A 13,968-nucleotide genomic window follows, 5' to 3' on the forward strand; every position below is an offset into this window, starting at 1 on the left:
GGAACTTAACATGTATAGTTTGGAGGAAAGACGAGACAGGGGGGATATGATAGAAACATTTAAATACATAAAGGGAATCAACACAGTAAACGAGGAGACTATATTTAAAAGAAGAAAAACTACCACAACAAGAGGACATAGTCTTAAATTAGAGGGGCAAAGGTTTAAAAATCAAATCAGGAAGTATTACTTTACTGAGAGGGTAGTGGATGCATGGAATAGCCTTCCAGCTGACGTGGTAGATGTTAACACAGTAAAGGAGTTTAAGCATACATGGGATATGCATAAGGCTATTATAACTATAAGATAAGGCCAGGAACTAATGAAAGTATTTAGAAAATTGGGCAGACTAGATGGGTCGAATGGTTCTTATCTTTCATCACATTCTATGTTTCTAGCATGTATTTATACTTCTATAAAATGCTTTAGTTGTATGCTTTAGTTTTTTTTTTTACTTGCCTTAGTACTTTTGGGTTTATATTAATAAGCTTAGTAAAAGTCAAGCTGATTTAAATCGAGGGAAGATAACTGTTTAGACCAAATTATTTAAAATGCTAAATGTATTAATTTTTGTTTTATTATCAAAATTATTATAATTGTTACTGTTATTGATTCAGAGGTGCTATATTGCAGCACATTATTGGGCAGTTGAAAATATAAAGAAAATTGAATAGGTCAGGTACTTGTGGACGTTTGAGCAAAGTGAAGAATGTTTAAATTTGGTGAATTATTTCTTATTATTTTTCCAGGATTTGTAGCCAACCATTTTATTTAGAATCTGTGTGTTATGTAAACAGTAAGTGACATTCTGGAAACTGCTGATCCCGTCGTACAACCATGTTGCATATGTCAAAGGACACCACTGAGCCGCTGACGCGTGGGTTTCGACACAAGGCTCACCTGAGGGGAACCGACTTTGGTAAGTAACCGGTATAAGTAGGAGGAGATTGCTTCTGATAGGTCTGGTTCAAATTTGCTCTAAAGAAAGAATAGACCAATCGGCCTGTCCAGATATGACTTCATTCCATCATATTATTCCATTCAGGACAATTGGACAAAGAAGAGGCTGTATACTACTGTCCAAGATACAGTTCAATGTCAGAGGAATTGTATAAGTAACAGCAATTATTTGGGGAATAACAACTTCAGATAACGAAACTGATTATAAACTGATTATCATCACAACACCTATAAGATGAGAAATGGACACGTTAAATAAGTTTAGTCTTCACAAGACCTTCTACTTTGATCCGTTGCTGGGAAAACTTCAAGGACTATTAGTTTTTGCAACAAGAAAAATTATCCCGTAGATGTAAATGTCTAAGAAACTTGACTAGAGGTTGAGCCTTGCTTTCATGCAGAGCAGATGTGTTGAGTTTGAGCTCCTGCAAATCTGATAATTTTGTGGGGGCTAACCCTGGTCAATCTGCAACTACACTCACCAGAGAGCTCTACCTAAGTCGGGGTTTTCTGAGTGACCACTCTGACACTTGAATCAAACCTGTACCCAGCTGGGAACCTGACCTGCTCTGCTGCGGCCTACTGGAAATGGAGCTGAGGGAAGTCTGCCGGTCTCTTTGCTTGTGGACTCATTTATTAGTCCTATTGTATTGTACTCCTACCCCCCCTCCCCCCCCAGACCGGTGGTGGTTATTCTGGTCCCCACTGGTTGTCTGGGGCTGATTTCATATCTATACCTCGAACCCTGTGCTACAAGGTGGTGGTGCGTCTCCCATACGGAGACTTAAGATGACAGCTTCTCCATTCTCAAATGGTCCAGGCCTGCACTTTTCCCAAAGGCATAACCATGACCACATAGAATCCACCTTGCAGCGCAACTAGACAAAGTTTTCCGATGCTTCTCGCAGAGAATGCAAGAGTGCACTCAGGCCACCTTCTCTGAGTGGCAGGAAGAATCAGAGAGCAGAGCAGCATCACATCTCCCTCTGGCAGGAGTTCGAAGAAGTAGGCAGCAGGGATTGAGAGGGCCCCTGTCGAGCATAGCAATTGTGAATGCACCTACTCTCTCTCATGTTAGTCAACCTGGGCTGAAGGCCTCCAGGGGTTTGGCCATGATGCATGGCCCACACCGGCAGAAGACCACACTCCGCAAGTGGGAACTGACCATCCGGCACTATCACGCGTAGGAGGAATTACAGAAGTTGCAGAGTTTGCCTATGCAAGAGCCTGGGGAAGCAGGGTCATGCTGCTTCGCTCCTGTCCTACAACTGCGACATGTCACCCACCTTACTAGTTCCAGTGACCTCCCAGTATTGGGAATCAGATGATGGTGACTCTTGCAGATTTCCGGCCTACCAGCCAAGATTGACTGTCTTATGTTCCTTGCATCCACTTTTATTTAATATTCACATGTCTTATACCATTTTCGTTTTCTGTCACAGGGCTTACAATGCTTTATTGATGTGATGTCCAGTCCCAGTGGTTACATATATATGCAGCTTAGGGCAGTAGTGTATCCTGACATATCTCACTCACCTACTAATGTGTTCAGTGCATGCATAGCATCCCTCATACATGTCAGCTTAGTGCTACTGTATCACTTGATATCTGGTCCACTTTTAGACATGTATATCTTGATTGTTTTTTTTTTTTTGTATTACCTTAAAAATGAGGCTGCTTTATCTAGGAGTTTTTTCAGTATATGATTGCAAAGCCTATGCTTTTGTCAAAACCTCTATTCTATACATGTTTCTTGTTTTACTCTAATACCTTGAAAATGACTTAATAGAAAAGAAAGTTTGAAAACAAGAAAAGTAAGTATATATTCTGAAGACTTGGGAAGTTTGAGAAGGGGAATGGGTCAAGAAAGTCCAAGGAGAGTAAGTTGATACAATCACTGGAAATTATAAAGAGTATTTTATAAAGAATATATTTTAAAAAGAGTATTTTAAAAAGTAAAATAGGTGACATTAAGAAAGCCATTGCTTGTTTTCTGAACATTGGAATGCTCAAAACAAGGTAAAATATAATCGACAAAAATGTATTACTCACAAAAAAATATATTAAAATAATGTATATAAAGGAAGCTTGACAAAAAGAGGCCTTGACATACAATTATAGATCATTTCTAGGTTCTTTCGATAGATGAAGATGTATTACATTAATTATCATTTTATTAATTTTGTGACTTTTAATTGGTAGGACTACATAAAATGGGATATTTTAATGTGCATAAATTATAAATATTAGATTTGGGGGAAAAAAAAACATCTTAGGATCATAAAAACTAGAAAAGGTAAAAAAAAATGTGCTATTAAGTAAAAATAACAATTCACCCTGGCATAAAATTCTGTTTTATCTCTTACAGTATTGAATAAACATTTTCTGAATGAAAAGCTAAGCTGATGAATAATATAGTGTTCATAGACAGTGTCATGACAAGTAATTATGAGAGGGTTATTTAGCAGGGATAAAAGCCATATCCAAACGTAAAACCACAGCACAAAAGCAAATGGAAATTAGAAAAAGAAATAGGTCAAGCAAAAGGTTTGATGTTCTTAAAAAAAGAAAAAGCCAGTCCAATGATTTATAATATTGTATATATTCTATATAAAATATAATCTATAGAATAAGATGATAACATAGAAGGCCGTGTATAAGCAATTCTAGTTTAACCCTTCACATTGGGAAGAACAATGCACAATGAATTGTTACGGAGGCAGGCAGGTTGAATGCAGTTATAAATTTTCGGAAGAGGTAAACATTTTAAGAAATATTTGCCACTGCAATTACATCACAAAACTTAAGTTGTGATGTATGACCTTGCCAATACCTGATTGAATACCACATAATTGCCCAGTAATCCTAATTTCACATTTGGTTTTCTTATCAATTATACCATAATGTGAATAGTAGTTATACATTATTCACGAGTTGTAGCGGATACTGCTGCGTGAACACAAATGACCAGAGTAATTTTTCTATGACCTGGCTATAAAGAATGTTCCAAACTTGTGTCATTTGAATGTGCTCATTTAGGTTCTTGTTTTTGGTTAAAACAAGTCATGGAACAATATTTTGCATACAGAGATTTTAATATAATTAGGGTTAAATACTGCTTAAGAATACATGGGCACTTTATACACTTATTTTTTTGTAATTTTAACAATAATAATTATATAAGCACAAGGTTTATGGCAAAGCCATATGTCAGTTAATTAATCTTTAAATACAATTTTATAATGCTAAGATAAGGGCTTCAGAGCTATTTAAAAATCAGTCAAGCTTCTAAGCTTTTACTCATAGTAAAAGATGAACGACTGAGTCTTGCCTTTCTACATAATCGTCAACTCCTTATTGCAACTCTTACTTACTAACAAAACATATTTTATGTTTTTAAGAAACAGTCATATATAATGCCTGTCATTGTTGATATAGGCGTGTGAAGTTGTGCTAGTCTGCTTTTTACACGGCCTTATCATGGGTGGAGCATTCTGGGAAAATTGTAATGGGTTACCTGTTTTTCGGCATAAACAATGAAATGAGAATGAAAATGGAAAAAATAACATACCATGTTCACATACAACACACAAAAAAAGAACTATCTCAGGGACATCAGGGAAGGTGGAATACTATAACAACACATATTATATTGTTATACTATTCCACCCACCTTAATAGAGAATGCTTGGGTGTTGCAACTCCGTATCCTTTGGAATCCAAGTTTCCCCCAACTTTCATCGTGTCGCATGGTTTTCTCTGCTCGATGTACTCGTTCATTGTAGATTCCAGAAGAAATGCAAATTTGCCCTTCGATTTCCGTACGCGAGCAACTCCTTCCGCTGTTGTTTTAGTAAATACCGAGGGCTCTGCAGATTTCATGTAGGTCCACATCTTTTCATAAACTGCTATTTTGGATCTCTGCCAAAAGGATTTTTTTCAAGATATAAAAATAAGAAAATAAAACAATAATCATCTGTATACTGTACATACATTTTTGCCAGGCTTAGAAAGGAGAATATATATTTGCCAGAACAAAAATGTCTTAGTTTATATATATATATATATATATATATATATATATATATATATTTTTTTTTTTTAAAGCATTATATATCCATATCAGCTCTAGGTCTTCAATTTCAATTTATTCAACAAATTCCACCACATAGCAAAAAAAGTTTACATTTCAGTTACCTAAGGCGCTTTCATCAGATCAATTATTATTTGTATATGTACTTTTTGTTATACCAGGCACTTTAACATATTTGCAAGTGAAGTGCAACGTTTATTGTTTTGCTTCATATAGTTACATAGTTACATAAGCTGAAAAGAGACATGTGTCCATCAAGTTCAGCCTTTCTCACATCTGTTTTTGCTGTTGATCCAAAAGATATATACATCCTTTCATTTTCTATTTTAGTAATTCTAACAATTGAGTATATTGAGTATATACAGGTGATACTCGAAAAATTAGAATAGTGTGCAAAAGTTCATTTATTTCAGTAATGCAACATAAAAGGGGAAACTAATATATGAGATAGACGCATTACATGCAAAGCAAGATAGTTCAAGTCGTGATTTGTCATAAGTGCGATGATTATGGCTTACAGCTTATGAAAACCCCAAATCCACAATCTCAGTAAATTGGAATATTGTGAAAAGGTGCAATATTCTAGGCTCACAGTGTCCCACTCTAATCAGCTAAGTAAGCCATAACACCTGCAAAGGGTTTCTGAGCCTTTAAATGGTCTCTCAGTCTGGTTCAGTAGGAATCACAATCATGGGGAAGACTGCTGACCTGACAGTTGTGCAGAAAACCATCATTGTCACCCTCCATAAGGAGGGAAAGCCTCAAAAGGTAATTACGAAGGAAGCTGGATGTTCCCAAAGTGCCGTATCAAAGCACATTAATAGAAAGTTATGTGGAAGGAAAAAGTGTGGAAGAAAAAGGTAAACAAGCAGCAGGGATGACAGCAGCCTGGAGAGGATTGTCAGGAAAAGGCCATTCAAATGTGTTGGGGACTTTCACAAAGAGTGGACTGAGGCAGTCAGTGCATCAAGAGCCAACACACAGACGGATCCTGGACATGGGCTTCAGATGTCGTATTCCTCTTGTCAAGCCACTCTTGAACAACAAACAACGTCAGAAGCGTCTTACCTGGGCTAAAGAAAAACAGACCTGGTATGTTGCTCAGTGGTCCAAAGTCCTCTTTTCTGATGAGAGCAACATTTGAGTCTGGAGGAAGAATGGAGAGGCACACACTGCAAGATGCTTGAACTCCAGTGTGAAGTTTTCACAGTCTGTGTTGATTTGGGGAGCCATGTCATCTGCTGGTGTTGGTCCACTGTGCTTCATTAAGTCCAGGGTCAATGCAGCCGTCTACCAGGAAATTTTGGAGCACTTCATGCTTCCTTCCGCAGACGAGCTTTATAGGGATGCTGACTTCATTTTCCAGCAGGACTTGGCACCTGCCCACAGTGCCAAAAGCACCAAAGCCTGGTTCAATGACCGTGGGATTACTGTGCTTGATTGGCCAGAAAACTTGCCTGACCTGAACCCCATAGAGAATCTATGGGGCATTGCCAAGAGAAAGATGAGAGACATGAGACCAAACAATGCAGAAGAGCTGAAGGCCGCTATTGAAGCATCCTGGTCTTCCATAACACCTCAGCAGTGCCACAGGCTGATAGCCACGTCGCATTGAGGCAGTAATTGCTGCAAAAGGGGCCCAAACCAAGTACTGAGTCCATATGCATGCTTATACTTTTCAGAGCTCCGATAGTGTTCTATGTACACTCCTTGTTTTATTGATTGCATTTAATATTCTAATTTACTGAGATTGTGGAGATTGTGGTTTTCATGAGCTCTAAGCCATAATCACGGCTTGAGCTATCTTGCTTTGCATGTAATGCGTCTATCTCATATATTAGTTTCCCCTTTTGTGTTGCATTACTGAAATAAATGAACTTTTGAACGATATTCTATGGGTACGTGTAAGGAGAGTGCCAAATATATATATATATATATATATATATATATATATATATATATATATATATATATTGGGACATGAAAGGGGAACACAATTTTCTCTTTTTTCTATCTTTAGAAAAACAATATAAAAAATATAGAGCGGTGCACAAAAACAGAAGAAGAAAGAGTATTAAAATAAAACAAAGACAAAATAACAAAATTATCCTGGTTCTTATTGCATTACAAAACAAAACCCCTAGTCATGAAGAAGTTAAAATGTGGCTTATCCATGCTGTATTGCCACATCTGTTCTTGTAAAATGCACCTACCAAATAATTTCTCGAGCCATAAATTACAAGCAGGAAATCACCACCAGGCCCCCTAAATATAGTAATTCTACTAGTGACAGGATTAGTACAGATATAGAACAGGAGGTGCGTATAATTATTTTCTTTACCTCCAGCTTTCCAAACAAAGGATAATTATGATCTATACTCCGAGAGACTCCTTTGGCTAGTGTGCCCAGATCAATAAATGTAATGCAAATTAGAAAAATGATGCACATTTGCCAGCAGCCAAGTAAGGCAAATCTGTTCCAAGCATTTGTAAAATTTATGGATAACAAAATATTTCTAGTTATCTCCTCGTGTGCCAAGAGCTTAGCCATCTCAATTAAGCAGAAAACATCATAAATTAAGTCACAGTGGCACTAGTTCCCGAAAGGATGGTGTTGTGTCACTAGGCGGATGTACGCACTCTGCTGGGCCCTTCAAAACACAAATAATTGTGTTATACATAGAATATCTTCCAAGAAGAGGATTCATATGATTTTTTTTCATAAAAGGTATATTTACGTTACGCACCACAATTTGTCATTTCAATGATAAAGGCCCTATGGGTCGCATTGTAAGGAAATATGAGCAATTACTGGTTAGTTCAGAGGAATATAACAAAATATACAGGGTACATTTGTCATGGACATATTTTTCACCAGTATATACTCATTAGTATTATTCCATGTATAATAATAAATAAAGCATGCACATTAAACATCTATTTCTCAGTCTGCCTGTCTGTCTGAGTGTCTGTCTATCTATCTTCCTGTCTGTCTATCTGTCTATCTATCTTCCTGTCTGTCTGTCTGTCTATCTATCTTCCTGTCTGTCTGTCTGTCTGTCTGTCTGTCTATCTTCCTGTCTGTCTGCCTATCTTCCTGTCTGTCTGTCTATCTTCCTGTCTGTCTGTCTGTCTGTCTGTCTGCCTGCCTGCCTGCCTGTCTGTCTGTCTGTCTGTCGTCGTAAAAATCATTTGTTTAGTATAGAACATAAAGAGAACATTATTGTCTGTCTGTCTTCAGTATTTCGTTCCTGCACAACAAAATATTTGACAGCACTTACAGTTATGATGTGAATAAAGAAATAAGTGCTTGAATATCTTTTGTGTATACTAGGGGATTAACACTTGCATGGTCACTGAAGGAGCTAATGCGATAGCTGAGCTGTTTATCATATTGCGAGGAGAAATATTTTCAGATCTAACTTATAACCCGTGACTTGGGGAAGTGATGGCTTTTGGCATTACAAGTTATCTACCATTGCTAATTGCTCACTTGCTTCTCTTGGAATAGTAAATAGGATTTTTTTTTCAATCACTACACAGCTTTAAAGGGTTACTCCAAGCATCATAACCACTAAAGCCCACTGCAGTGCTTATGATGGCAGGAGGTTCCCTGGTAATTGGGAAAAACGCTTAGCAATGTTTTGCACCCTTACCTGGGTCCCCGCTGTGCTGCAATGATCCTTGTTAGTCCAATGTTGTGCTTCTAGATTGTACAGACCCATTTATTAGCGGAGAGCTTTTGTTTGTATTTTTTTAATTTATTTTTGTGGAAATATTTTAATTAGCCATTAGTTTTCTTTCATTTTCTATTTTATTCATTTTAAAAAAGAGTTTCACAGGGATTATGATAAGAAACACTACATATACGTTTTAGAAATGCCTTATAACTGAGGCAGTTTTTGTTTAACCCCTTAAGGACCAAACTTCTGGAATAAAAGGGAATCATGACATGTCTCACACGTCATGTGTCCTTAAGGGGTTAAGCAGAAACTGGATACATTCTTGCAAAAAACATAGCATGCAGTGATTTTAATATGTGGGGTAACAGCTTATTGATCTAAGAATAGATCAGACTGCCAATCTGAGGTTGAGAATTTTTTTTTTCCTAGTTTGTTGCAAAATTGGAAGCGCTTCAAATGGGTTTATTGCTTTAATTTAGATCAACAGCCAAAACAGATGTGAAAAAGGCTGTACTTGCTGGAGGCAAGTCAGCTTATAGCCTGTACAACTATAGAACTAGGTAAGTTGACTTTTTGTGCTAAATTGAGTATATCACACTTTTGGTATTTGCTGCACAATTATGAAATATATTATGTTTCTGTAATATTTGACAAAACTGTAAATGTTTCTTTTACCCATTTTTTTATTATCTGCATCTCTTTTTCTAACATAAAATATACAATATATCTAAGATGCAGCTTACTTTGAAGAATTCTTTTGTTGACCCTGCATCAAGCGTTCCATAAGCGATTTCTGTTTGTTTGGCCAGATCTTCTGCGCTTTCTATAGGCGACACCATTCTCTCAACTGTTAGAAAAGCAGCCAGATTTGCCGTATATGATGAAATGATTATGAGTGTAAAGAACCACCATACTCCTCCAACAATACGACCCGATAAAGACCTGAACAGAAACAAATATTTATAATAAAACACTTTTAAAAAATGCAAAAATATTTAGAAAATACAATTATCAATAGACACTTTTAGGGTTTTTTAGTAAAGTCGTGAATTCAAAGTGAATCTAACATGAATTTCAAATTTTCTGCCAAATTAGCTAAACTGGAAGCATAGCAGACTTGGATAATTTTTCCTGTTCATCTGCTTTTACCTTAAATTGACACTCTAAGCACAAAACAATTTTAGCTTAATGAAGTGGTTTTGGTGTGTAGATCATTCCCCTTACAGCTCAGTTTTCTACCATATAGGATTTAAAATACTTACTCTATGAAGCCCTAATCACATCTCCTTGCTTAGACTCACCCAGTATCCCTATACACCTCCTAAAAAGGAGTCTGCATGTTTTAGCTTCCCTTATTGCACAGTGTGTTAAATTTAGAATTTCTTATCACTTGCTCTGTTAATAGTCTACTAGAGCATACAGCAGCCTTCTTAAGTTAAATTAAAGCAGGAGTAGATAGGAACTTCTACAGTAAACATACTGTGCTTTAATGCCATTAGAACATTTTAAAATAGAGCATATGTTTTGACTAACGTGTTGGTGTGAGCAGAGTTACATGTTCAAGTGAGTGCTGCTACAGCCATTTAAATAGGCATTGAAATTCCTATTGCTGCATGGGGTAAGGTTGGTATAGCTTTAGGGGAGTCGGTATAGGGTTAGCGTTGGCTACCAAAAGTTAATTTAACTTTATCTGGTATCAAATTAGTATGATAATAGTGTATCCTATTATGGCTAACCACACAGGAAAAAATGTATAAGAACATTTTCTACAATAATTTAGTAATTCTACAAATTAATCCTGCGAAAAAAGAAATTCAATATTTCATACCAACCTTGGTGATATATCACATCCTTGCTGCATGAATGCTCCAAGCGAGAACCAGAGACTATTAAATATGCCAAATTCATTTGGAGGCTGGTCACTGGGTCCTTCCTTCCCATCTTCCGGTTCTTCCGTGTGCCATTCATAAGGACTGAATCTGCTTACTAGGAAAAGAACTACACTAACACCAATGTAGGCAAAAACTATGCACATCCAGATCTCGTAAGCCAGGGGATCTAAAAAGGAAAATACACCTGGTTTTGATTTCTGAGGCTTCTTAATCATAATAGAAATCCCTAAACTCATAAAAGGTTTTGAGAAATCAATCACTTCTTCCCGCACCAAGGTGATGGTCAATGGAGCAACTGCAATCTCAGCTTTCTGTAAAACAGACAAAAAGAGATAATGTGATTATTGGCACCATGTGATTAATGACCAACATTAGAAAAAAGTTTCAACAATCCTGTACAAATCAACAATGGTATGACGTATATTTTAGGAAGTCCACATTTCATTAACATGCCAGAGATCCACATTTAATTCATACTAAACTTATGCTTCTTTTTCATAAATATTTGTGCACTGTATAGAGTTAAAAATAAACGTATGTTAACAAACCTCCAAACATTTACATTTTGATTTAAAGCGGTTTGAGAATAAGTAATTGTTGTAACGTGTTTTGAAGTTGGCCTGTTCTTTGGCTTTTTATGAAACCTAGATATGAGAAAGAAATGGCTGATGAAGTTACATTGTGAAGTAACTCTAAGCTGGCAAGTTAAAGGGTTACTCCATGCACTATGACCACTTTAGTCATTTGAAGTGCTTATGGTGCTTAAAGTCTAATTGTGCAATGTTTCAGTTTGAAATGCTGCACATACCGAGTAAACACACTGTGCTACTAGATCTGTGGCAGAATCATTAGACAACCCGGAACAAGGGAACTGGTCTGGCTAATATTACATCTGAATTTATTTTCCCCTCATGATCTGTTAGCGCTTAATTTCATAAATATTTTTGGTGCTATTTATCAGAAATTCTTTTTTATGTTCAGAATATATTTTTCAACATTAATTGAGAGGAATTAATTCATTTATTCTGGTGTATTTGCCCTTTATAACGGAATCCATTATTTTGAGATTTTGTTTTAAGGAACCCAAAGAACCGATTGTACCTCCTGTTATTTCAGTGCGTACTGCGTACGGTTTTCTAATCATCATTTTTTCTTTAGCCAGGAAGAAGTGAACTGTTTCGCTAACCGAAAATAATATTACATCTATGCATATTTGTGCATAGATTTAATGTACTCAGAACTCATATATTGTTTTTTTTTGCTTGTTTATTAGTAGACTTTGCTCTATTAAAATATACAGTGTGTTTTACGATTAACTTGAAATAACCTACCCAGAATGAAAAAAAGTAATAACACGTATTGAATGCTAACGCATGTAATTATATTCTCCACTGTTTGATGAGAACATTTGAAAAATAGGCACTTAGGAGTTTTCTTTTGTATTTTGCTGTATCCTGCCTTTCTTGTAATATCACATTGCAATAGTTTCAGCACAGAATGAAATGACAATTACAAGGGGGTATACTTAAATCTGGAAATACATGTTTATCTACTTCTAACACACTGAAAACCCCACCAAAAAAAAAAAGAATTATGCAAAAACATATTTACATTCAAAGGACTATATTATACTTAAAAAGTAAGATATGGTAAGAAAGGTATATGTTTGATAAACTAAACAGCCAGAGATAGAAGGATGTATCTGAAGTTAAAGAGACACTCTAAGCACCAAAACAACTTTTGCTTAATGAAGTTGTTTCAGTGCATAGATCAAGTCTCACTGCTCAGTTCTCTGCCATTTAGGCATTACGTTACTTTTGTTTCTGTTTATGTAAAACGTAATTACTGATATTATATATCAGAAAAAGTCAGGTCTATCCCAGCACTAGCTATTGTAAAAGAAAGACTTAACCCAGAATATTTATTATCAACTAAAAAAAAGAAAACAAATAAAAGTTCCATGTTAAACGTTTCTCCAGGGTAGTGTGAAAAAGATATTGTGTGTATTTTTAGTTGGAAGTTGCATCAGAAGCAAGTTTTAAAAGGAAACACAGTATATACAATAATTAACTTGTCTCACCATCTGTAACCAAAATGTCTCACTTTCACCGTTTATAATATTATTCCATAGATACCCATTCCTAGCTTTATTTAGTATTGCCTCTATAAGGAAATAAATCTCATAAAATTACTTAAAGGAACTCTACAGCGTGAGGAACTTACAGATAGATTCTTGACACTCTAATGGTAAAATCACTATTTAGGTTATCAACCCTCATTGCCTGCCTTAAAAAGGTGATTTTACCTACGTTCTTTCCAGCAATGTGCTGGTCTTGCCACGGTTGACCCTGCCTCGCTCGGCCTCTGTGGCCGAGATAATCAAATCTCATGACCTCAGCCAATCAAATGATTTACTGTAGGAATGAATTGGGAGGCTTTTACACATTCACGGCAAAACACTGCACTGCACCAATCAGCATTTTCTCATAGAGATGCATTGAATCAATACATATCTATAGGGAGCATTCATTGTCTCCATGCAGAGTGTGAATAAGTGTGTAGGGGGACAACCTAGGTCCCATTTGGGGGAGGTATGGCTAGTGCTGCATGAACAAAGTGATTTATGTGCTAAATGGCAAATAATTGTGCAGTGAGGTTGCAGAGGCTTGACATGTACACAAAAAACTCCTCATTAAGGGAACACTGTAGTGTTAGGAATGCAAAATTATATTCCTATCACCACAGGAACACTCTGCACACGCCCCCCACATGTACCCCCCAACAATTTAAAGGTTTAAATAACCATTTACCTAATTCCCTTGGTGCTGGATCAGGTTTATCCCCTGCTGATGTCAGCCAACTTGCATTAGGCAAAGGAAAGCACTGACTCTATGGAACAGCAGGAAGTGCCTCTAGTGGCCATCTGACAGACAGTCACTTGAGGCAGTCTTAACACTGCAATGCTGCAAGGTAAACATTGCAGAGCTTAAAAACTGTAATATTTTACGCTGCAAAGGTTAAGGGAACAGCAACACTGCACCCAGACCACTTCAGAAATGTTGTTGTGCTTATAGTGTCCCTTTAAGCTAAACATAGTTTGTTGCTTATGGTGTCCTTTCAATCTGTAATACATGCACAAGGACACCACCCGAAAACTCCTGTTCCGTGTATAAAATTGTCTGTAACAAGAATTTGTAATCCATCCGACTAAAATGTTTCATTGACTTTGAAGAACTGAAGAGTACAACTGTCAATTTATTAGATGCTGAAGTATGATGTGAGAAGTAAAGTTGGATTGATGAATAATTACTTTCTCTTCGTTTCTGTCATCTACAAAATG

The 13,968-nt window shown here is 36.5% G+C and overlaps 1 protein-coding gene across 5 annotated transcripts in view; it reads right to left on the reverse strand.

Moving 5' to 3' along the window:
* Nucleotides 1–13,968, reverse strand: part of GRIA4 (glutamate ionotropic receptor AMPA type subunit 4) — a 374,317-nt gene that overhangs the window by 42,361 nt on the left and 317,988 nt on the right. For all 5 annotated transcript variants that reach the window (XM_063430303.1, XM_063430267.1, XM_063430285.1 and 2 more), the window contains exons 11-13: nucleotides 10,569–10,939; nucleotides 9,480–9,678; nucleotides 4,634–4,881 (exon numbers count right to left, since the gene is read on the reverse strand). In XM_063430303.1, coding sequence (XP_063286373.1) covers nucleotides 4,634–4,881; nucleotides 9,480–9,678; nucleotides 10,569–10,939 — 818 coding nt within the window. The remainder of the gene's footprint in view (nucleotides 1–4,633; nucleotides 4,882–9,479; nucleotides 9,679–10,568; nucleotides 10,940–13,968) is intronic.

The sequence above is a fragment of the Pelobates fuscus genome, chromosome 1 (assembly GCF_036172605.1).
Source record: "Pelobates fuscus isolate aPelFus1 chromosome 1, aPelFus1.pri, whole genome shotgun sequence".
Classification (NCBI taxonomy): domain Eukaryota; kingdom Metazoa; phylum Chordata; class Amphibia; order Anura; family Pelobatidae; genus Pelobates; species Pelobates fuscus.